The following is a 25951-nucleotide window of genomic DNA, read 5'->3' on the forward strand; positions in this document are numbered from 1 at the left end:
TGCGTACGTAAAATACCATTAAAGATAGCTAAGGTTCTGATGCTCTTTGAATAGGAGACTCAGAAACCATTTTTGAGCTCTAACACTTGAACGCATTGTCTTTGTCGCTTCCAGTTACCTACAGCTGTGTGGTTGCACCAGTTCTCTAAGGTGAGATTTGGTGAACAATGATAAAAGATTTTGTACTTTAAAAGACTTGGAGTATTTTTTCTGCTCTGTTTAAGCTTGATACAGTGCCTTAAGTTTCAAAGTTATGCTTGAAAAATTGGTTCAGTATGTTAAACTCTCACAAATCACTTTTGTTGGTACTTGTGGGGTGTGTGTTCATACTCTGTGAAGGGCCATTCTAAAATTTCTTGCTCCCAGTTTGGAAGCTCAGAACATTTTCACCGGGTAATAGTAACATCTATTATTGACGTGGCTAAGAGAGTCCACAAATATGACGAAGTACCACATAAAAGACAGTTATTATTATTATCATAATTTATAAACATTTCTTGAAACTGTGTTAAACTTCACCAAACATGGCATATCAATATTATTTGCTCTGCAAAGGGGGAATGTTAAAAAATAAAAATGGTCACAATGTTCTCTGCCCTTTGAGGAAGAAAATCTCTTTTGTGTTTCAGTATATGGTGTGTTTTCTGGCTAGCTATCAACTAAAAACATCCTACATGGTGAGAGTGAAGCTGGAGTTGTATTTAAAGTTAACCAGAGCCCCCAAAGTGAAAACATTGCTTTGTTGAGACTTGCCCATCTAATGGTTGCAGTGTTTTACCTCCACCAAGAGTCCTCTCCAAGCCATGCAACAGCTGGGGGGCAGAGGGGTTACAAGAGGGAGTCACGTAGGAGTCATGGTGGAGCCATATAAAATGTGGCCTCATCAGTACTTCCTTTTGCCGCTAGCCCCACCAGAAAATAAATAAATTAAAAAACACTTAGAGGGAATCCTCTCACTCCAACACTGCTTAAAGCTTTACTTCCACCATCCCTCAAATTTGATTTAAATTTTATTTTAGCAGAGACAAGCAGCTGGGGAAGGAATGACTTGGGGATAGAGGACCCTAGAGGCAATGACTCTGGAGGAGGCAGAGGAAACAAGGGCTCGGAGGGTCGAGGGTTCATGAAACAAAGGGAAGGCGGGGGCCTTGCACACAGAGTGAACTAGCTAGGTGCCCACCTCAAGGTTATCCAAAATGGGCCAAAAGGAGGACTGATCTTTTCAGGGAGACCAGCACACAGGTAGCCATCAGTTTATTAGAAACTAAATTGAGGGGAGTTTCCACCCCAGTCAAGAAACAAGAGCCCCCAAACACTGCCCAAGGTAAGAAGTCTAGAGGGCACAAGACGTGTCTGCTCAAAACCGTTGCCATAGCTGTCGTGGGTAGGGAGGGGGGGGTTCTGTGAGCCACCCTCACCATGCAGAACACCCTATCATGATAGCCCGTGACACAGATGTCACTCAGAGGGGTTAGGATGGAGGCTTCTAAGACCTGCCTCTCTACCCCTGCACAAAACAACACCCTAGGGTTAATCCGCATCTTGCATTCACCTGTGCTTGCGCAGGCCGGGGAAAGGTTGAATGTCCGTATTCCCACAATCTGTAAATGCACAATCACAGATAATGAGTTTGGCCACAGGAACATGGAGTGGCATGAGGTCAAGGAATTGATGATAAACTACACAATACAAAAACTGTGTAACATACGTTAACAAATTAATTTAATTGACTACTCAGAAGTCCGAATGAGTGATGGGAGTCTTAATCGGCTGATTACAACTCCAAATGTCAAATCTGAATTCGCAATAATAAGTCGATACATTTACATTGGCTGCTTGGAAATCCAGATCTAGAGGTTGAGTTGTCTCACAGAAATTCTGAATGAACAAACGGGAGTCTGATTGGCTAGTTGCAATTCTGGTTGGACGATTGGAATGCTGGGAGGTCCATGCAGATTGCGATCCAGAGAAGACTCGAGAATTGATATAGGGCCAAAATGTCTGTCTCGGCCCTTGTTCCATGGTGATGCAGACACATTTCAGAGTTGATCCGAGTGTTTGCGGACTGACCATCCTCTCCCTTTTTTTTAGCAGTCTTTGAAAGAAAACAGGCATTGTAAAGCCAATAGGTCTGGGCTTGGCAGGTAAGTGCAATAAGGAGATAAGATAGATTCATGACCTAAATAAGCACTTGTATTGCAGGCAGCTACAAAGTTACAGTGCCACTCACACGCTTTAAAGCTGCAACTAGAAATAACAATGCGATGAAAAATAAATCACTATCTAACAGGCACCTGAAGTACAGGCAAAACAAATAACCAGCATTTAGAGGTAGTATAAAATATATATATAATGATATGTCTCCCTCATTATTATTTTAAGTGTTCCAGCCCTTCTTTCTTCTGGTATTAGCATTCACGTCCAGTTTGGGCCTGTCACTCTGGCATAGAGCATTTAATAACCAGTATAGCCCCCTGCAGCGGACTATAATCATATATTAACTAACTGGAATACTGAAACACTTGTTGGACTTCTGAATGAGCAACTTGATTCCTATTGATCAATCAGGAATGTAAGGATGCTCACTCCTTTCTGCTGCGTTTTAGAGTGGGCCCGAAGTGGGACTCTATGTACCATCCATGATCATAGTGGCATCCTATGGCCGTAGTCTGATGCTGCGGTGAGTCCATAGACTTGCTTCTCAGGCACTCCTTGGTGCTGTGGAGATAGAACATGACAGTGCAGGTCCCTCAAGGCCCTGAAGATAGGGTGGGAACTGAGCCGGGTGGGGCCCTCTCCCATGCCAGGAATACAGCCCTGGAGAGAGCTATTCAGAGATTCAGGGCAGATGCAAGTCTCCAGGAGGAAGTATCCCGAAAATAGCAGCAGCAAGACCTCCAGTCTAAAATGTCCTGGAGGTGGTGAGGTGCGCTGGGGAAAGACTGCTTGTCATGTAAGCTGGCCAGAAATAGCTCTGTTGAGAGGCTTCATTCTGGCACAGTCTGCAGAGAGCTGGAGACCTGATGCGACCAAGAGACGACGGCAGTGTGGCAGCTTCCTGGTGCAACTGAGAGCCAGCCGAAAAGACCCTCCTTCCTGACACAATACGGATCGATCTACAGTCCCTGTTGAGACCCTGTGCTGACACAGCACGGACCTATCTACAGTCCCTTGTGATACTCTGTCCTGACACAGCACGGACCTATCTACAGTCCCTTGTGATACTCTGTCCTGACACAGCACAGACCTATCTACAGTCCCCTATGACACTCTATCATTACACAACACAGACTTATTTACAGTCCTTTGAGACTCCTTCCTGACACAGCACAGACCTATATACAGTGCCTGTTGAGACTGCATCCTTGCACAGCACAGACCTATCTACAGTCCCCGTTGAGACTGCATCCTTGCACAGCACAGATCGATCTACAGTCCCCGTTGAGACTGCATCCTTGCACAACACAGACCTGTCTACAGTCCCTGTTGAGACCCATTCTTGATGCCTAAGATACATCTGAAAGATGTAGCATGTAGAGTCAACCAAGACATCTGGATTCACTTTGCATCCTGATGCATCCCAACAACCAGAGCGATACTGGACCAGGACAGCTACCTAATGCAGCCTGGAGTCCGGTGCTGTGAGGATGCACCCAGACAAAATACACGCCTGGGACATTCCAGACTGGCAGTATGGCAGCTTCTTGTGTATGGCGCAAGATTGCAGACCGGCTCTATGGCTAATTTGTCAGTTATCGGAGACCTGAAGTGAGAGCAGATTCTGAGCATAGAGCCCAGTATGAGATTTATAATGCAAGACCTCTGATACCCAGCCATGTCGATGGAGAACGCTTCTGGGAAAAGCAAACTATCCAAATCGTTCCTTTACCCCAGGATTCTGGAATTATCTGGTAGGATATACATCTCACATGAGCTTCCTCTCTAGAGGAGGATCATTTACTTTCACATTGACCTACACGAACCACATCTAAAATAAACACTGTATAAACTCTGCTAACTTCATGTAACAAAACTCCAGCAGACACCATCGATCAATGGCACCCAGAAAGTGAATGGGCTAAGATGCCATAGTAATGATAATAAGTTTTATGCAAATGCAGAAAACAACCATTACCTCACTGTGTAATCAAATTACATTATAGTTGTTTGAGGTGCCACTAGGCTTAACCTTTTATCAGAGCCTGATGTGCTCCACTCGCTGAAATGGGCCAGTACTGGTCCTCCTCTTCCAATCCCCATCCTGCATTTACGGCACTTACTGGTCATTTCCGGTCCTATTGTTTGCAGACATTCCGTTCTCGACGTAATTTCCTGATGTTAGTGCATGTAAATAACCATTGCTAATCATGTCAAAGGAAATGTTGTGACTGCGTCAAGTATACATCCTGAAAGATTTCCTGATGCCTACATTTGTTTTGGGCTTGGCCTGGCTTTTGAGGATATCTGCTAAAGACATTCCTGGAAGTAAAAAGAAGAAACAGACTGCTCTGCGACTGAGGGTAAAGAGATAGCAAAGGAAGACATTTAAACTTCTAATCCATAAGGAAACCTGCTTTCACCAATGTCTTTCCCCAAAAGAAAAGCATTTTTAAGAATGTATTAATAGTTTTTGTAAAGTGCTGCAGACAGATGGTGGTTGTCTCTGAGCACCATGAACAAAGGGTACATAAAGCACCAAAGAATTGTGAGGTCTAGAGATGTTAAATTCTCTTTTATTCAGAATATGCATATTATAATAGAACTGGATACACTGAGATATGCAGGATCTCAGGATTAACAAAGCAAGAGGTAAGGGTTAGCCTCTTGGTCAGGCAAAATATCATTGAGTAGTAATGTATCCCTCCTAGACATCTTTGAGTCCGGTTGAAAAAGGACTTACATTGGTAAAGAATTAATGGAGAAATATTAAAACAAGACCCACCTGGTTGTCTGGATTGTATCCGGTGTCCGTGCAATTGTAATATGTCTTGAAGGTGAGCTGTTTGTATGACTGTTTTATTCGATCCCTATGCTAATCACTGCCTACCAGTAAGAGGAAGTCTGAGGAGGTGAGTCTCCAGTCCTTTGCACAGCCTGGGGAAATCCCCTTCAAGTGTGCACATGTACAGGGAGGGTGTTCTGCAGTGGAGCCCCTGATCATGGATGACTCAGCCTCTAAATGTCTTGATTATGACTGGTTGGATAGTTAATTTAATTTTCTTGGCAGACCTTAATCTAAATGTTTTATAGGGCTGGAATATCTTCAAGGGGGATGCTAGAGTGTGGCCGGGAATTACCATATGAATGATGTCAATGGTCTTGAACTGAGATTGTGTCTTCAGAAGAAGCCACAGGGGGGATTTCAGCACCAGTCTATGATATAACAGCGGTGGCTCGGTGCAAGGATGAGCAGTGCTGCCAGATGTGGTACTCCTGTAAAGTGGGAGAGAGTTTTCAGCAAGAACTTAATATAAATGATGATGCATTAAATAAGTCTAAACACTACCTTTTCAATGCAGTCCCGCACAATATCCAAGTTTGCTGGTGTAAATGGAAGAATGAATTTTGTGGTAGAGCTGGTTTTAGGAGAGAAGGAGCTCTTTCCATCAAAGATTACATCCAAATTACGCTTCTTATTTACAGGTGTCGGTGGTCTCAAGGTTTCGTGCTAGATGAACAGAAGTGGTGAAGGGTCAATTTTGCTGTGTTGCAGGACACCACGTTTGTCACCATGCAGTGCTGAATGTGTTTCAGGCAGATGGCAATGTGATAGTGGGTTCCATATTCCCATTCAGCCTGAAGTAGTTGTGTCTCATCAGCAAATGGGGGAGGGCCCACCTTGTTGGCTTCCAGAATGCTGGTTCTTGGGAACTTGTAGGATTATATAGGATGTGGAGAGGGCTGACCCTGGGGAACACCACAGTTGATGGAGGTGGGTTTTGAGATAAAATGACCTGAACCTGTTGTGAATATTAGAAAAAAGATACCCACCACGCAAGGATGTCCATACAATACCAATTCAAGCTTTAAGAAACTGCCAACATGTAATGCTCAGTATTGTTGAATGTTGCTGGAGATTCAGTATAATGAGTGTGCATGCCTGGCCTTGGGTGAGCAGTATTTCTTTTGTGTGGTAATAGTGTTTTCAGTGACTGAAGGTTAGTTGGTTCTTGGTTTCCAAGTGGTAGGAGAGTTATGTGCATAATGTCGATTCAAAAACTTTTGTAGTGCATTTAGGGACCCAACATTAGTGTTAGCCTTCCTTAGATGCTCCGTGGTGACTGCAAGTTTGACGCTAGTTGAAATTTCTGGGGAGAAGGATGCCAAGATGAAGTTGATGACCCAGTGAATCAGGGGGAGCAGCACAAGGCCGATTGCCTTTGTTTTTCCATTATTTGTTGGAAGGGCTGTTTTTTTCCCGTTTTTTTCTTTTCTTTTTTAAGCTTCACACTTGCTTCTTGCTGAATGTCTTTATCGGGCAAAGGATGCCAGAGGAAGAACATAATCTGATAATATCAATCTCGATGTAAAACAGGACATACAGTGATAAGTTGTAGTCATTTTGTGGCAACCTGTTTGCTGCAGATTTAGACACATTCTTTGGATGAGCATGCACGTTTGTGGTCTACAAGAGCAAGTAACCCTTCTTTGCAATGGTGATGGAATGCTTCCTCTTTCTGGGCAGGGATAAGGTGCAGCGAATGCTCCAAAAACTCTAAATTTTTCATTCTAGGTCTCATCTTATTTTTTTTTTCATCCCATTAAGATTTGTTGTTGATCCCATCTGTTAACCTAGGTAGCAAAATTGGCAGTCTTTCAGGATTTGTGAACTTGGTGGTCAGGGGCTGATGTAACGTTATTGTTTAGATGGGAGCTGATGACACTTTTGGGTGTCAGTGGTGGCTCTTTTAAAAAATCAGCACTAGCCACAGACGTGCAACACCAAGACAATTTACCAGGCTTCTGGCTTCTGGCTCCTGGCTTAATACTGGTGATAGCAGGTTCAAGGCTGCATACCCCTTATTATATCACTGGAGACAGAACAATTAAGGCTTTTTTCTTAGTTGCCGATATACTGGGTTAAATATTTGTAGTAGTAGGTTCCAGGCTGCAGGTTGCAGGATTGATGGTGAGAAGATCAGATTGTAGATGGCTTGTTCCTTTGGTTGTTGTAGATAACATCAGATTTCAAGCTGCAGATTCATATGTTTATTGTTGGAAACACCAGATTCCACAGTGTGTGACCATTGGTTTATTTATGGCAACAGCAGATTCCCGGCTGCTCCTGACATTTCCTGGATTCATATTTTTAACAGTAAATTCCAGGTTTAACATTGGTAAAAGCAGATTCCAAGTAACATGTTCCAAGTTAATGCTGATAACAGATGATTCCAGATGGCAGATTCCTTAGTTTTTTGTTGGTAACAGTAGATTTCAGGCCGCTTGACTCTAAGTGCGATGCGTACCAAATTGGCCATACAAGTTTTACTTCCTCAGTGGACTGCAGCATAATGTTCTCCCTGATGGTCTAGTCCAAAGACATCAGAGGGGCTAAATGGGATTGTTTGACATGTAATGATCTCTGCCCCAACACTCTCCTCCCTTTGTAACTATGGGCCTGCGAAGCACATTTCATGTGTTTACCTGAGCAAAGGTGCTTGTTTTCACTGCAGTGTCATCATCTGCCTAACCTGGACAAGGCATTAGCCAACTCAGTCAGCTGATGTGCGTCTAATTATGGCGGTACAAGCATTTCCACTGTGCTGAAAATATACAAGCTAATGTTGTGCAATGTTGGACATGAAGTAAATCACGCCACAAATTATAGGGTCACACAAGCCAAGGCTTCAGGTCAGCGTGCCACATAAGGCACAAAGCCTTTACACACCACCTTCTACTATGCTGAATGTGTGCTAATCTACCTATATACATGTGTGTAAACATTTAAAGATGATATTTGTGTAACTCCTGTTCTGGTTTTAGGAGAATGTGAAACCCACTCCACTGAGCGCACACAGCAGGATTTCGATGGGACTTCAGAGACAGACAGGTCAGTACCTTCCACATTTTAAAAAGTTAAATATCCCCTTGCACCCCAGTTTATTTTCATAAGATTCTTTTCCACTGGCACGCAAGGGATTTGGAAGTCATAAGTTATTGTCCTGTTAAGTAGCTCTTGTGGGCTAGAACCCAAGGGTAAGGGATATTCCTGGAGAAAACAACTGGGTTAGATCCTTTTGAAAAAATAATTATGGTTTGAAAAAGTGGAGATACTTAGGTGCCAAGAATTTGCTCATAGATGAGGGATACATGTGCACAAAGAGTCTCTTGCCACTGCAGGCCTGCGTTTGTATAAGCGGGCATGCCTCTGGGATTGGCAAAGGAGGTGCCAGGTAAATACAGTTCAGTTTAAGGGTGTTGCTTATAAAAAAAAAAAACACAAGGACAAAACCAATTTATTAAAACAAATCAATTAAATTCTATACTTTTTCAAAACCTGAACATATTAACTGTATGTATGCATTAGACAAGCACTGGTTTAAGGTGGAAAGCTGCATTGAACATAAATATGACACAATTATGTGCATGTATTACAAAATCATGGCATCCATACGTTACTTATGAGTCACTGTGGCATTTCTGAAAGTGGGCATGCAGTAGTTAACCAAATATAGGCCTAGGTCCCATGAGACCCGTACTTCACAAGCACCGAAAAGAAGGAATGAATAGTCTTCCAACATTTATACTGAAACTGTTTAGATTGACAGAAAGAAACAAACAGGAGGACTGCAGCGAATAGCCATACAGGAAATATTGTAGAGTGGTGTCAGAAGTGGGATTTCTCAAAGATGCTTCCTAACAGCAGATGTTGGAAGTATTTAGTGGTCTGAGGAGGCCTTCAACAGTTGTATGTTTGTAATAAAAGTCTGTATTTTATTACTTTTGCGTTTGAGATGTTAATAGTACTTCTGGTGTCAATAATGGGATCATTGTTCAAGGACTCTGGAATTCCATTAAAAGTGATATAGCCAGTTGGGTATGTATAGATATATTTAACTCAATAGCAACATTAGTTCAAATGTCTAGGTATTTCTTTTATGGACATGTATGTTTTTTTGATAGAGTAGAACTTTCCAGAGTTCTAAGTGGTAAATTGCCCTTGAAAGGTTCAGATTGACCCTGTTAACTGTGGTGTCAAATGTAGGTTTTCTATTGAAAACTGAATAGTGTTTTAATTTTGACACTAATAATACAGCTCTTGTAAACATGTGGTAGCCTTTTATGAGTCACTCAGTCCATACTGCTCAACAATGCAAACACTCTGCTTTTCTGATCTCATCAGTACCTGGTAAATCCTCACTATTAGGGTATTTACCAACCTGGGATCCGAGAATGGGACTTCCATCAGAACTGAAGACTATTTTAACAAGCCTGAACAGCAAGCCTTCTTAGCCAGGAATACTCAACAAGACACATCAACCTGCATCACTCAACTGACTGACCACCAAAAGTACCATTAATGGCTGAACCTGGGGTCTCTTCTCAACAGGGGAAATATTGGGACCTTGTGAAACATAGAGCTGGACAGTGGCCACCCAAATGCCACTAAGAACGGATATGTGACGTCCCTCTTACATGTCCTTCCTCCTAATGCTGATCGATTATTCATCTGTTAGTTCTTACGTGCTACTCTCAACTATGTTCAATGTATTTGGTAAAGACTTGTGAGTCATTGAGCAAATACAAATGCAGATAATGATGTTAAAGATTGGATTTGCAGAAAGGATTATGTTGCAGCATGTATTATTTTTGTAAAATATGTCAAGTTGCATTAATACTGAACTTTTGCCTCTTTTCACACTTTTCAGCTTGCCTGCTATAACATCTCCGAAATCCATCGACTGGGAGTCCCGACTGCAGGATGGTAAGTTTGAAGGCATCAATAGACTACAAAGTGTGGCTTGTTTCACAGAGAATCAAGGGACCAGGTTGCACGAGAACCGTTGCAAGATGCGTGAGCATTAGAGATGGATTTGTTTTGGAAACACGTGCCATACTTGTACCCTACTAGCTGTCTCATAGACTATTGAGAAAGTTTGTCTCTAGTTATCAAATAATCTGGCCAACCCCTGCCATAAAAGCCTGTAGAACTCTGTTACCACTGATGCCATTACTGATAAACCATGGAATTCAATTTTGCAGTGTGTTAGTGTAGCTCCCTTCTGGTAGGTGTGATGCAATAAACAAACATCTCTTATCCAGGGACATGTCTAGACCAAAGAGAGTCACCTAATATTTAGTCTGTTGAGATCACGTGTATGGAAGGGGCATATTAGCTCTGTCAGAGTTCTCATTCAGATGATCACATAGGCGTGTAGTGTTAGTGGTTTTTCCAAGGAGACGACTGCTCCAGGACTCTTGCGTAAGAAGATATCACATGCTTGGAAGCAGAAACAGAAATTATGGTCCGGACAGAACTAGACCGACATATTGAAGCCAGGACTGAGTTTGAATTTGTGGTCTGAATGCCAAGACATGAGACCATGGCGTTGGTGGTGGTTTCGTTTCCACTGCTAGTTGTAGGCAGCTGTCTTATAGCCATCACAAATGGCCGCAAGAAAGCTCCAGATTGCTACAAGAGGCTTTAACGATGGTCTTTAAGAGAGGAGTGAGGAAAAAGAGAGTTCGCCAACTGCACATTGTCCTTTTGCCTTGGGTTCAAAAAATGTTTGCACCTGAGGTGTCAGTTTTTGTCACAACCCCTATGTAACCTGATGTCCTGATTTGCAATTCACTTTTTATCCATGATGCCCTGTTTCCGTATTATATTTTGGGTGAGCTATTTTTCTCTATCCATTTAGAGATGCTGTTTTTAAGCAACTGGTGCTTGTACTGTAGGGCAGGGATGAGTTCTATTATCAGATTGTGCTCAAGCCAGTGAGGAGAAGTTTCAACAGTTTGGAAGTGGGGTGCTTCTGCAGATCTGTGTCTTAATGCAACAACAAAAATGGTGAAGGCAGGCATCTATAGGTTCCTTGGGTCTTTCAAAATACTGAGATGTGCTCCTTTTTCCTACATACTTTTAGAGCCCTTGTACCAAACATATCGCCAGGCGGTTATTCGCAAGGAGATCAAGCGGCAGACAGTACCCCGAAACAGCAGCATCACCAGTTTCGATGTCAACTATGAGAGGTCACCCACCTCGTCTGACTATGGCGGAAACTCACCCAGGAGCCGGAGGTCAATCACCCCTCAGAACACCCTGTGGCAGGAGCTGCCCGCTGTCCGGGAAAGTGGAATCTTGGAGCAGATGAGCTCAGAGGAGCGCAAAATGCAAGAGGTAACTATGGCTGGTCGGTGCTGTGTATAGTTAATATTTAATGACTGCGATGCACAATATCCATAGGCATATGTCGGGCAGGTTCTGAGTTTTGCTGCTTTAGACTGAAGAAATTGGCTTGGTAGGCTTAGATAGGTAATGACACATTATTTCTACTTGATGCTCCAGGAAAATAACTTTCAGCTTCTAGAAGTAAGTAGGCATCAACAACTAGTTGAAATGTAGTGAGTACAGAGAAAATATTGTAGTTGATTTAAGGTATTATATTTATATACAGCTGGTTGTAGAACACAAACTTTAACAAAGAGCCGAACAAGGGCAAGCGCCTTGAGTTACGTTTAAAGTTCTTTAGAATATATTTGGAGAATATTGTAGACTGAGCACTATTACTCAGTAGGATAGGTCAGAGAGCTAATTAATTATATTTCTATTTGTTTGGAAGCACTTGTTCTACTGATTGGCCTACGTCGGAGCACCTAGGTGCAGAGGAAGTTGTAGAATAGCAGTATGGACTAGAGTGCAGAAAAGGTAACCATCAAGTTTGAGGTAAACATAACTGTAAAGAATTCCAAGTGGATGGTGGAATGAGCTGCCCTCTGAAGGTGAATGAACTTAGAGTGGTGTATTACCAGCACGAAATGGGAAGGTTTGTTCTGCTGTGTCTGGTCACCTGGAAGAGGATGTGAAGTTGCGAGGTAGTATGCTGCCTGAGCTAGGAACGCTTTGATGATTTGGTACAGCTCAGATCTGTTTATGTTGATGGACAGTGAAGTAGGCAGCCATTACAGAGTATTTACTGCCTGGAAGATGTGGGGACACCATTTTAGACCGAGGATAAGTCAGACACCATAGTATTGGGCCCACTGCTATGTTTTGGTTGGACGTCCATCAGTGATGCTGTTTCAGGAGTCATATGAAGACAGAGAAACTTGGAGTAAGAAAGTGGTTCATTGGATTGAAACAGACCATGTGACCTGGGAGTCACATTACCATGTAATATGTTGGGCAACTTGTACAAAGGGGAGGGCCCCATAGATGATTCTCAGCTGATGACATTAAACTTGTTGCATTTGGAAACGAGCAAAACTGATGATTGCTCAAACTCATTCATGCATATGACCTGGAAATAGATCTGAAATGAGTTTGAAGGAGTGGTAGTCTGCATTTGGGAGCCATTTTTAAACTCAAGACATCCTGGACAATAAATGGCAGAGTGTTCCTCACACGTGACACCTATACCTGTTGGTACCACTCTTTGTGTAGGTCCTGATAAGTTTACATTTGTGTCAAAGACCGACCAACTCCATGTCCTGTATGGAGTTGAAGCCTGTTTGTAACTTTCTGTAACTAAGAGGATTGTTAATTTTGAGGCAAATGTGTTTGTGAGAGAAAATGAGTGGTGAAGACCATGGAGAGTTGTAGAGTTGAAAGCCGTTTTTTAACAGCAGTGTTAACATCATGCAAACTTCAAGAAGTGGGGTGCCAATGTGAGAACAGAAAGAAACTTTTAAGTAGAGGCACTGTTGACCCACCGACCTGTAGCACAAATCTTGGATCTGTACGTTCCCAGTGGCATATTTCTTGGACTTGGCTACAAGCCCAAGGGTTGCTTGGACTTCTATTGACTGATGCCCAGAACATATTGTTTCATGTTTACTATGTCCGATGACCATGAAGACCAAACCCCTTGAAGCACAAACCTTTTGGCTACCATTTTACTGTAACAGTCAGTGATGGGGTTATCCGCCGCTAAGCCAAGATTTGTATTTATGCATAAAACTTGTATTTGCGATTATTAATGCAAAGCCTTTGCTATTAGTTAGTGCTGTACGGAAGTTCTGTGGGTTCAGTTTCCATTACGGACAGTGGTTCAGTACAAAAACACATACACATGTTTTCAAAAATGAACAATTTAAGGCTGCTTATTATGCTGACAGAATGTTACCCGACTATAATCCTGAAAGCAAGATTGGTGATTTTTTGCTTTCAAAGTAAAACGTATATGTACAAAATTTCAATTTGAAAAAAGGGTTTCACTGAACTTCTGACACCATTTTTCTAAGTCATTTTTTTAGTAACATGTGTCAATAATTACAACAGATGGAGAATCTGTGTTAAACCATATTGAGCGACATTAAAATAAGTTAGGGGCCTAATTCTTAAATAAAGGCCCAGAAATGCATCTGCTAATGTTTGTACTTGCACTGGTGCTGATTTATGTCCTTCATGAATTTGCTAAACTTTATTGAATTATACCTGGAAACTTTGTAAATTCTGTTTTTGCATGAGCAAATATACATGGTCGCAGGTTTGAATCCTGAGAGGTCTACTCAGCCTTTCATCCTTCTGCCATAGGTGAAGTAAGTAACAATCAACATGTTATTTCAGCGCCAAAAGATCCTAGGGTAAACATGTGTTTTACAAATATATATATATTTTTTTTCTCATGCCAAAATTTGCTGAGCCATAGCAAATTAACTTTCTTTTCACACTTCCTTTATTCTCCACCCTGGAAAATGTTCTACTCCTGCCCTTGCCAGGAGTCAATTAAACAAATTCTCCAGTTTTGAAAAAGATTTGAGCAGAGTAGTTGAGTACCTTTCAGCATTCACATTGGTCGGTGAATTCAGACGCGCAGGGCTTTCCAACACAAAACTACACCTTACAACCTACTTAAAAGCACCTGTATGTCGATTTGAAGAATTGTGGGAAAATCAGAGCCTTGCTAAAATCCAAACCATGATATAATAATATAATCTCGTATAATATGAGCATAATCTGACATAATTAGTCATTTGTTATTGCTTGGCATTAAAAAGAACGTGGATTTTTTTTACAGGATAAGTAGATTTCTGAACCATCTGGTCCCTTGGCATTTGGATATTTGATGGAATTGTACACCCCTGAGCCTATATTAACAAATACTTCTTTCAATAACTTTAGGCAGGTACCACACTCCAGGCCTGTAGGCTTTCGGTAATGGGTGTTAAAGTCAACCCCATTGGTGTGGACTGCATTACCGGGTGGTCATATGTCCTTTAAGCCAAAGGTCGAAATACATCCTAAAATGAAGTAAGCTTAACCTCCTAAGAAGGTTTTTACATTTATGAGCTGTCTGAAAACTGAAGAGGCCTTTCAATTCCCACAACAAACTAATGATGAGTTAGTAAAATTGAAAAAAGCATTGAGACTCAAAAACTTGCAAAGGGGTTATAGTCTTATTGGGCTATACTGCTGCATCAGTAGTCCACTTTCGGTTGCTCACAAAAAGATGGATGATTGTGAAAACCGTAAATGAATATTGCATGCTGATGTGTCTGGATCCCTCATACGGTCTCTGTTGTCCCTTCTCATCGCAGAGCATGTTTGAGGTCCTCACCTCGGAAGCCTCCTACCTGCGTTCGCTGACGGTCCTCACCGAACACTTCATGGACTGCAGGGAGCTGGACGACACCATCATCATCCGCGAGAAGAAGATCCTCTTCTCCAACATCCTCAAGGTCAAGGAGGTCAGCGAAAGGTCAGCCCAGGGCCGCGGTCACAGCATTGGCTAGATGTACTCTATCCATGGGCTACTTTTTGAGTATATATTTATGTGCATATCAGCCCCTCCTTCTCATGCCACCCCCCGTTTACTGATTTTAATCGTGATGGTTAGATGCTCTGCACCAAGGCTGGTCTGGTAAACATATCTGTATGCAAGAGTTTACATAGTTCTTAGGTGCTGCTTGCAGGCCACTAATAATGCTAGACTCATGCACCCTACACAGTGCAGTAGCCCCAAGTACATTCATTTGGCCTCACCTAATGCCCTGTGCGCTTGCAACAATAGAATCTACCACTTTATGGACAAACATTGCAAACATCCATGCTGATAGTGGAAGCCACAAAACACTTGCCAACCCGCACAAAGATGGAGCTTGGATCCTATACAGAACAGCAGGCTGGTGTTCTCTTAATAAAGATGGCAGATAATAAAATGGTGAGCACTGGCAAAGGGAGGAAGCTGCAGCGTTCATTTAGTCAAGGATTGGCAAAGCCAAACGCATTGTCAAGAATAAAGTGTTCTAGATAAATATTTTTGCAAGTAGTGCAATAGAAATAAAAAGTTTTAAATTAAAAAAGAATGATAGGAAAATAAATGAAAGGAAAGTGTGACCGACCTGGCTCTGAAGTGCGCTACATATTAGGCAGCTGTGCACATGATCTGGAAAAATGTAGTCACACACTGCGCACGATTTGACAGCCAGTGCCTGCAGAGCGCTGACCCTTTGCGCCATACTGTATGAAGATGTGGGCAGAAGCAAAATGTGAGTGACAGTTGAACAGACCAGTGGACGAAGAAGGCTGACCTAAAATCCCTTCGTTTATGTATTTTTTGTTTTTGAAAAAAAATATGAATACATGAGCACTGTGGGCCTGACCTCAAAAGTGAAATGCATTCATAGGTGTGCTGAGCGCCTAAAATGATATGAATGATCACTGAGAGGCATATTGCCGTTCACATGGTAACAGTGCTCCTCAGACCATCTATGTATATTTTGGAAACGTTTCAGGTGGGCACCAGACAGAGGCCCCTGCTTTTATAATGCAGAGCAGTCATCCTGGTCCTAAAGGAGCAGGTGAAGGGTTCAGTCGGGGCGGCGAAGAAGAAGTTGAAAGAATTGAGGGGCTGATGTTATGAGGCTTTTGTTGGGGAAGCAGCAGTGTTTACTTGTGACATTCCTAGTGGCAGCTGCTGAGTTTTGCAGAGTGTGAACATCCTCTTAAGTTAAAGTTCTGGCTATCTTCTATAGGGAGGGACTATTTTTTACAGCCTGGAACTTTTCCATCAGGCTGATCGTCACCAAACTTTCCGCAAAAGTGTAATGGTTTGGACAATGTGTATCCATAACTGTGTTGCCCATTTAATCATGTGTGTGTTGTGGGGGAGGGTTGGTGGTGGGTGTGGAGGGGGTCTCCACTGGCTGCCACGCTAACTGCTGAATGAAAGGTGATTACATTTGTTTAGAGGTGCATGTTTGGCTTTATTTGCAACCATTAGCTAAAAGTGTGAAAAAAAAAAAGAAATCTAAGCGTTCAATGATTTTCAAAATGTTTGACTTAAAAGAAAACATGTAACTTAATAGAACTATGTGCCCCATGCACTTATAATTGTAACAATCTGCTCTGGAAGATCACGAGACACCATCTACCAGCTATCTGTGCCATGGGATAAAGCAAGTTTGGACCCCACATCTCTCTGTCTGTTCGATAGTAGAAGATGGAAATCCACAGATCAGTCTGCTGTCCTTTGAGCTACATGGACAGCTTTTCCTGCCTAGGGAGGTACAGTTGTACCTTATGGGTTTTTATCCTACACCAGGAACAGACTGGACAACCAAAGGAAAAACAGATGACACCCGCAGTCGATCACATAGCACATGCTCTATCTTGTTCCCCTGCATGATTATGCCATGAGCAAGGTAAGAATCGGTGTGACGAAAATGGTGACCTTTGTTACCTCCAGCTATGGCAGAGGCCACTCCAGAGGTCACGTGTAACTGTCCTGCGATAAACAGGTCAACCAGTCTGCAGAGATCTGTGTGTAACTTGCAAGTCCAGAGGCCTTAAACCAGTGATACTCAAAGTACAGAGAACACTAACATTCAGAGAGATGTTAAATAAATGGGGAAGCTGCTCTTTACCAGCTAACTGAAGTAGGGGAAAAGAAGCAAAGAAATATCCTGCACAATTTAACCACCCACAAAACCCCACTCCCATCCTCCCAACATCAATGTGGCCTTTGGGCTTACCACGGACCATAGTTTGTGGCCCCTGGGAAAACGTTTGTGAGTATCCATGCCTTAAACCATGAATTTGGTGTCCCAATTGTTTTTAATTGTATTTTTTTAAGAAGGTTTGTATCTTCAAATGTTGTGCCCTGTCTTACCTTGGTGTCATAGGCGACCGCCTTATTCATCAGTGAGGATGGGTCATCCCTTTGTAAGTTCCACATTTAAAAGTTAACTCACCCATCTTCCCCTATGATGCTGTGAATGTTCATTCAGTGAGTACGGTGGAGGTGGACACTAATTGTATCTGTTTTTGGAAGCGCCAAGAGCTAATATAACTCTGTGGGTTCTTCCACATAAATGTTTAAATCTAATTGTGTGACTCCAGTGTTTGCCTTTCTAATGCTAGCTCTTGCATTCCCCGTGTGCAGATTTCTGAAGGACCTGGAGGAGCGGGTGGATGAGAGCCTGTACATCACCGACATCTGTGACATCATCTACCACCATGCCCAGCAGAGCTTCCTGGTGTACATCGACTACGTGCGGAACCAGGTGTACCAGGAGAAGACATACAGCTCCCTCATGTAAGAGTGATTTGCAGCACCCACAACAACTAGACTCTCTAAAGAAAGTCTCTTCTGTTGTGCCATATTTTGGGAGGCTACTTATTTTTTTTGTGGAAGCAATATCTATCATTACAACTGTACATATCAAGTATTCTAACAGGTCCTTAGCTATACGCCCAGCCCTTGTGTTGCCTTTTGTATGGCTCCTTCTGTCTGGACGATTGGGAGTTGTATCTTCATTTGGGTTAGTAGGCAACTTTGGTACTGGCCGGCCCATGGCATTAGCCAAACGCCTTCTATGGGGGCAATTTAGAGGTATTTTATTGTCCTTGGGAGGCCAACACTGCTACTGGCTGGGTTGCTTATCTGTCAGCACATGTACACCAAACACACAGACGATGGGAGGAGTGCTCGCAGTTTGTCTAACCACTGGCAATAGCTTAGGGTAGTATTCCAGTCTATCATTGCTTTGACCACCATACCACCTCAGTCTGGACCCAGCCATATGAAAATCAATCTTGATGTACTGCCCTAAGCTGCACGGGTATGCCCATACATGAGTCTGGTGCTCACTGTGCATCGCAACAAAGCAATACCCGACTGAGGAGCCCCAGGTAGGCCGAAACCGATCCTGGGTTGCCTGTGTTCTAGCTCTGGGAGGCCTGATGGAGCATAGTCAAGACAGATTTGCATTCAGCTGGGTCCAAACTGAGGTGGCATGGTGGGCAAAGGAACAATGGCTTGGAATGCCGCCACAAGCGATTATCAGTGGTTAGACTCATTGCAAGCATTCCCACCCATCACCTTTTGTGTGTTTAAGACACCTGCACACCGCCATGGGTCGGAATAGTTTTGAAGTTACAGACCTGTGTCCATCAGTGGTCAGCTCTGGAACAAAGCAGAGCCATGCCACTCAATGCTTCCAAACAGCCCCTTCTGTCCTGGTGATCTTCAGCTACATTGTTGTGTTTATTGCAGGTCAGCTTTGGAACAAGGGTGGTCAGTCTTGCCTTTAGTTCCATTGTGGTGCATGGTCAAAGCTGAACGTATCATTTGCCTCAATGTGTCCAAGGCTCGGGTGAAGGAATCAGTAAAGAATTGTCTTCCTGCTGTGCTCCACCAGATGAAAAAAAGCTTTAAAGCTGATGAGGTTTGGACCAGCTGCTGGTGGCCATCAGATCTTGGTTCCCCTCCAGGTCCAGTCAGTCAATAATTTGGGATTCATTGCAGTAAGGTCTTGCCTTTTAAACCTGGTGTCGGCAAAGTTGCAGCCTCTTGCTTCCATTATTTAAAGAAAGCTAGACAAACCTGCCTCTTCTTGCCACTATCCTACTAAAAGCAGAGTTGCAGGCATCGATTCTATCACGAATTGACCACTGGAATGCACTTCATTTAGGCTCACCAGAAGGTCTGTTAGTAAGGATGCCGCTGATCCAGAACCTCACCGCATCGGCACTCTGGGGACTCAAAGGTGCACACATATTTCAACCTTTGTGGCCCAAATACACCAACTGCCAATTAAATTGAGAGTTATATTTTAAAAAAGCTTTGTTTGATTCATCAGGGTTCCTTTCAGGTTGGACCAGCTAATATTCTATCCAAATTTCAAGCCAATGCAAAAAGATAGAGTGCTTTGTTCCGTCTCGCTCTACAGTGCCAGTTACCCACTACAAAATGGAACATGCTGGCAGCGGCTTCCTTTTCAGTTTGTGCCACCAAGAAATGGGACGCCCTGCCAGTGGCCAGTCATTTAGCCTCTAAGAAGGTAGTCATGACATTTCTTTTTGAAGTACCATAATTTGACATCTAACCTATTGGCGCACTGTTTCCTTCCATCCCTTACACGGAAAAGGTGGGGTCATATTCTACCTGGTCAAGGCGCTGGGCAAGTCTTGTTTACTTCCTTGATCTAAACAAATTGTGAATTAAATTAGAAGCTCTGAGGATCCACCATTTCAGTTTGTTCAGATTGATTTGTCTTGTCATGAATGGATTTACGACCCACAAAAGTTGATTAGTAAAAAAACACATTGATTTAACACAAAAACATTGGTTTGCGTTAAAACGTATGGAGCATAACAAAAGTGGGTGATTCATGACATATTCCAGATCGCTTTAACAGAAAGTTATTAAGTCAAGACAAAACAAAACAGATATTTGCGACAAAAGTTAATTGATTTTGAAACAAGACATATTTTGCTTGAAATATTTTTAGTTTACTGAACTTATAGATGAAATACGGTGTTTCACATTTGCTCAATGAAACCTTGTAAAAGCCCTAATAGATGGATTCCACTTCTTCGACTAGAGTAGATTTATTGTTCTCAACCAGTGACATAACTTTAGGAATTAAGCCCTTGTTGCAAGCGTTCAGCTGCCTGACGTGGTTTTTAAATAGGACCAGACAAGTCCATTAGGTAAGGACTGTCCAAACCCGCAACAAAATAAGTGGAAATCTGAGAAAATATTTTCACTTCTGTAGGAAAAGGAGGGAAGATCTGTGGCCTGTGCTCAAAATAAGAAAGTTATATCGAACTGAGCAACTTTACTTGTTTTTAATTTTATGAATGCTTGGAATCCTGCTATTTGAAATATATAATTTATAGGTTCAGTCTGCCGCTCCGTCTCTACCCTTCGTGAAGTCTCCACCTCCCTCGCCGCATACACCTGTTGCGCACATCTCTCAACAGCCAATCTGTGTCCTGATTCCAGGGTATATGCACCCTCTCTCACCATTGGTTACACCCCCTAACTTTTTTTGTAACCTAACCGTGCACAAGTGTTTGCTGCATTCAGTTGCTAGCGGCCCCAGGGTGTCTGAGTGACTCAGATGGGGTGGTTTACGCACTGCAACCCTCCTGACCTTCTGTTAAAGTCAGCGAGTCCTCGGCCATGGAGAACCTGCTGCTTCTATGCAGCTATCCCTTGTACTTTTTCGACGCTTCTGTACGCCTTCCGCTTGGAAAGCCAAACAGAGATAGAAAATGGGCAGAACATTTGCCAAAATTTGTGCAACCTTTAAAAATTGTTCAAACTCTCCAGGGCCAAAGAAATCAACATTGTATCATAAAAAAAATCTGTATTGCAGATTTGGACTGTGTCACTCTCTAGGCCTTCCAGGGGCCTGTGAGGAAATCCTGTGCTATCTGCACACTTTGATTCCTGTTTCCAGTCTCGCGTCCGGTCTTCCACCTCCGGTCCGGGAATGGGGCAGCAGGTTTACTACCTTCATCTAAAGGGGTTTTCAGGCTGAATTAGTATTCCAGGTGCATTCAGAGAAAGCGACTCAAGGTAACCTATCCAGGTATTGCACCTACGTGCCTTTAGACACGTTGCTTTTTGCAGCCCTGCTGTTGCCATGGTGAACACTGCGTTGCCATGGAAACTGAGGCACTTCTCAAATTATAATTTGGCAGTAAAGAGATACAAACGCTGCATCTGAAAAAAAAAGCACACACTGTCAAGCTGTTAGATGAACATATAAGGACATCTTTTTTATTCTCCTTATTTTTGTCCTCTTTCAAAAATGATGTGAAATGCAGATTTGTGTGCAGATTTGTGAGTTCCTCATGGTTTCTAGAATAGAGAACTATAGGAGGAAAAATGATATTTTGAAAAGTAAACCACATTTTCAAATCCTTTCAAACCTTTTCCAAGCAACAAGGTTCAGTGCAGTGCATAAAAAGAGCTTGAGAACGTTTTACATTACACAAGCACACTAGGGAAGTTTAGGGAACCCCACCAAGCCCTTTTTTAGGTCTCACCTTCCTGACTCCTCCTAGCTGTCTGATAGGCAAAGCCACCTTGTGAACTATATAAAAGCTTACAGTGGGCTTGGAGTCCGCCCATTGCATGCCATTGGTTGGCTTTATTGCCACTCTCATTTGCTTGTTATTCGATGGCTGGTTGTCTTCTTTTTGTATGTGTCTGTTTTCAAGAGCGGAGTCCCTTTAACATTCATATGATTGGCTGACTTGTATCATCCACTGCTCAAATTAGGGAACTACTTTTTTCTTTTCCATTAACCACTCCATGAGACTGCATTTTTTTTTTATTGCGCTCTTCCTCATTCTGCTTCCCTCCACTCAAATACATGTTCCTTCACCTCCACCCCCTCACCTGCTGCTCGATGCACCCCTAAATTATGCTGCCCTGAAAAATTGCTTTGGTTTTCATTTCTGGATTGCCCTGCAGCTGACATTTGCTGCTAGACCCCGCTGCCATACAGAAGGTGCTTTTGCACATCTCTGTTGCTTCCTCCAGGTTCACTCCCCATTAGTTGTTACCCACCCTTGCAGTCCTTTACATTTTGTTTTTTTGGTGGGTGCAGTAGCATCCATTTGCTGCTGGGCTGCTCCACATTGCCTAAAACGCTTTCACGCAAAGACAATATAATATCATATTTACCTATTCATTTGGCTTCTGCCATCTTGGATTGCTAAATAAAAGAAAAAATATTGGCATTGGTGTATTTCCATATGCATGATTGCATATTCTTAATTGCGCATTCGTATGCGGATTGATGCTGGCATGTCATCACACATACAAAGCATTGTCAGAAACCATTAGGGCAACAAGTTAGATCTTTTGGCTTTGCTAATGCCTGTTCCAGCAGTGCTCGCGGCACCGTTCTATGGTCCGCCTCCACCCACTGTTTTATGCAGTGGTTTGGCCCATGTGATCAAGGAACTGGTACTGCTGGTGTCAGTGGTTGGACAATAGAAGGGTGTTAGGAATGAGTTGAGGTGTAGCGACTCCATCCGGTTCATTGATGACTTTAGTACTTGAAGGTTATAGACCCCAAACCCAATGCAGTCATTTGATCAAGACGCTTGGTATGCGGTGCGGTACTTCGTAGAACCTAGAGGTTACCATTTCCAATCCCAGAAACATGACTTGGCGAGGAAACACACCTGTTGCATGAAAGTGTGCGGGTAAATGTGTAACATCAAGAATACTACTTTGAGTTAGGTATTTGACATAGACCCTGGTTACGAGCACAACACTAATCCTGTTTTGGGCACAAAAAGGGATGACAACACCTTATACAACCTGTGCATCCCAGGGCTTTGCCTGCCTTTCACCTGGTCAAACATGGTACAAACCAGGCAGACACATAGCATTAACTTCCACTTTGCAAACTTCTGAACAGAGAAAATGCATGTAAACCTCACATTATCTTTCCTTCTGAAGTCTGAACCCACTGTGTGCAAACTGTAATTATAAGGGAGCAAACTGCACATTAGTTGGCACTAAAGGTATTTGTGCATCTAAATCCGTGGATGCATGGGACTCTTTCCCGAGGACATTAGTATTGGGGAGCCTCTCAGAACTGAAGAGAGCACACATCCCTGTACTGAGGGCATAGGCCCAAGTGAAGCCAGTTTGCAGAAGAAACAGAACATGGTAAGGAGGTGGGAGAAAGCCTCGTGGTTGAATATTACAGACCATCAGCTGTCAAAGTGTCTTAACTGTTACTTAGCTTTCTCCTGTCCTGTTGTGTGTGTGGGAGAGGGAAAGAGTGGACTCCAAAGATACTTGACAGATTTCCTCTGACTGAAACTGTTTTCTTCCCTGAGTTTTTAAGTTGGGATTTAGCCCAGACCATTTGACTTTACTAAAATTCTATACAAATGATTTACTTATGAGGTCTTTTACCAAGCCCTCTTCATCCATTGCTCTTTTGTTGTGTCGTTCACATTTTTCTTCCATCCATTACGTCATGCGGCAGTGGCTCTCCCACTTCAGCCATTGGCTTCCTTCACTGATTACCATTGTTCCCTTTCACAAAGAGAAATTTCATGCAAAGCTACTGCAAATTATGTTTTCTGTGACCAAAAACTTTGCTCTGAGCCAGTGTTTATTTTGTATGTTGGCAAAGGCCCTACAGCTCTTCACAATGTTTCTTTTTTTAAAAACACAACAAAACAAGCATTGGCAAGGACAAAATGCTGCCAGCCAGCACCGGTCACTGGCTTTGCCAATACTTGTTTATGCACACAGCTCACAGTCAGCCCCACTAGTTTACCCATTTCCCTACTGGTCATAACACAGAAAAGCCTCACTTAGGGCCTGATTTAAATCTCTGAGAATGGAATACTTCGTCACAAACGTGAAGGATATCCAGTCCGCCTTATTACGATCTCTGGGATCATAATACAGCAGACAGGATATCCGTCACGTTTGCGAGGGAGTATTCCCCTCCACCAAGATCTAAATCAGGCCCTTAGTCTCAAGGTTTACCCTGGCTGACCCCAAGCATCATTGGATTTTTGTGAATCCTATTTCAAACATTGTTTCTTTCCTCCCCACCACTTTTGTATGTTGCCTATATTCACTCTTAATTCCTGGAATTCATATACTGCCCTCTGCTGCCGAGGTGAGGCCAGTTCAGAGGAGTGGCTCATGCTACAGGGTGAGATGCCTACAGGCCTGTCCTGGGCTCCTGTCTTGGTTTGCCAGATGTGCTGGCATCCATCAAGGCTTCGGGTGAGACTAGCGTCAAGAACCAGACCCTCAAGCTGGGGCCAGGGTCTTTTTAACTTAGATTGCTAATGAGGTAGCTCCAAGGGTTCAGGCAACAGCCACAGGGATAGTGATTTGATATACGTTTGCAGGGGGACTGATTTGAGCCCATGCCAATCAGTGAACATTGGACCTCGGTTCTGAACATGAGGCTGTGCTGATCCTGCTTGTAACAACTGTGCTCTTTTGCAGGGAACGGAACGTGCAGTTCGCAACGGTGATCACCCGCCTGCAGGAGCTCCCACAGTGTCAGCGCCTGCCATTCATGTCCTTCCTGCTGCTTCCCTTCCAGAGGATCACACGCATTAAAATGCTGATTGAGGTAGCCGTGCTTGGCCATCCACTTCTAGTTAATGTCCATCTTATTCCATCTATCCCGCAACCACTTGCCCCACTGTTCACTCCAGCACAGAGACCGGTGCCAGGATAGGAGTACTGCCCGGTCAGTCATGCGCAGCGCCAAAACACTTCCCAAGGATGACACTGCAAATCAACACTCTTCCAACCAAGCACAACCTACAATACAGCCAGCTGCCTGCCTGCTAAAGCGCTTTGGTGCTTAGTCTGGGGTATGAAGCGCTACATAAATGCAAGTATTAAAAATTGTCTCTGTATTTCATCTAAGCACCATGATGAGTATCATGATGAAAGGACCACTCAGATCATTACACACGGCACTAAAATACTTCACTTATGATCCACGCTGCAAATCCACACTCTTAATCAAGCCTGTTACCTGTTTGCTAAATCACTTTTCCACTTTCTCTGTGGTATAAAACACTGTACAACTGCAACTATAAAACAATTCCCTTTTGTTATTCCTCCAAATGCAACAACCAGTTTAATTATTGGAGCATGACTCCGGTCCATACGGATGGCAATGTTTCCCAAACTGTGGCTCGTGAGCCGATTTTTAATGGGTCAGCAAAGTCCAGGCAAGAAATAAATATGCCTTTACAATTAAGTATCTATTGTGTTAACATTTGTTGCTCTTTAAAGGCAGAGGTCAAATGTCAGGCTATGTCTTCTGCTGCTTATTTTGTAGCATCAGCACTGATGTTTACTAACACATCTCACTTTGCAGTTGGAGAAAGAAAGGTGAAGTGAAATTACGTGGCAACCTTGCTGGGCACAGAAAGTGTGAAAGGAAAGGCTGTAGGATGTCATTTTTTATAACACACAACAACATGTAAATAGCTGTAAATAAACTGTTCACATTCAGTTCTTAGGAAAGCAAAATGAAGCACATTTTTTTCTAATTCTGAAGTGTGATGGAAACAAATATTTTAGAAGCATTAGAGCAAATCAAGACACTTTACTTTGTGATGCACAAATAGTAAACATTCACTGTATCCAGTTATTATGTGGGTGCAGTATAGTTGTGTCTGATGGATACACCTACCTGTGGATTCCTCACCTAAAGAATTCTCCCCTCGCGCCAGCTTCAACAGAAATTTCTTCTAGCTCTGCACGTCGACGATGACGTCACAATTGCCCGACGCGACGCCGTATGACGTCATCTAGGCAATAAGAAGCCCTCGACGTGCAGACGTCAGTTCCCTTTTTTCCGTGCCTTCGAATAACGGTTTTTCTTCAAGGCTAACAGGGAGCTAAAGTTATGCATCTGTAGTTACTATGTCGCAGCCAAGAAAATCTGGTTTTAAACCTTGTAACCAGTGTGGGGGTCGGATGTCGGTCACTGACCCCCATGAAAATTGTTTATGGTGCCTTAGATCCGACCATGA

At 42.9% G+C, this 25951-nt stretch overlaps 1 protein-coding gene across 5 annotated transcripts in view; it reads left to right on the forward strand.

Annotated features, from left to right (window-relative positions):
* The window catches only part of ARHGEF15 (Rho guanine nucleotide exchange factor 15), a 315428-nt gene that overhangs the window by 242958 nt on the left and 46519 nt on the right, over positions 1–25951 (forward strand). For all 5 annotated transcript variants that reach the window (XM_069218718.1, XM_069218720.1, XM_069218719.1 and 2 more), the window contains 6 exons: positions 7984–8050; positions 9870–9925; positions 11088–11341; positions 14701–14861; positions 17547–17699; positions 24399–24528. In XM_069218718.1, the coding sequence (XP_069074819.1) occupies positions 7984–8050; positions 9870–9925; positions 11088–11341; positions 14701–14861; positions 17547–17699; positions 24399–24528 (821 nt within the window). The remainder of the gene's footprint in view (positions 1–7983; positions 8051–9869; positions 9926–11087; positions 11342–14700; positions 14862–17546; positions 17700–24398; positions 24529–25951) is intronic.

The sequence above is a fragment of the Pleurodeles waltl genome, chromosome 12 (assembly GCF_031143425.1).
Source record: "Pleurodeles waltl isolate 20211129_DDA chromosome 12, aPleWal1.hap1.20221129, whole genome shotgun sequence".
NCBI classification, from domain to species: domain Eukaryota; kingdom Metazoa; phylum Chordata; class Amphibia; order Caudata; family Salamandridae; genus Pleurodeles; species Pleurodeles waltl.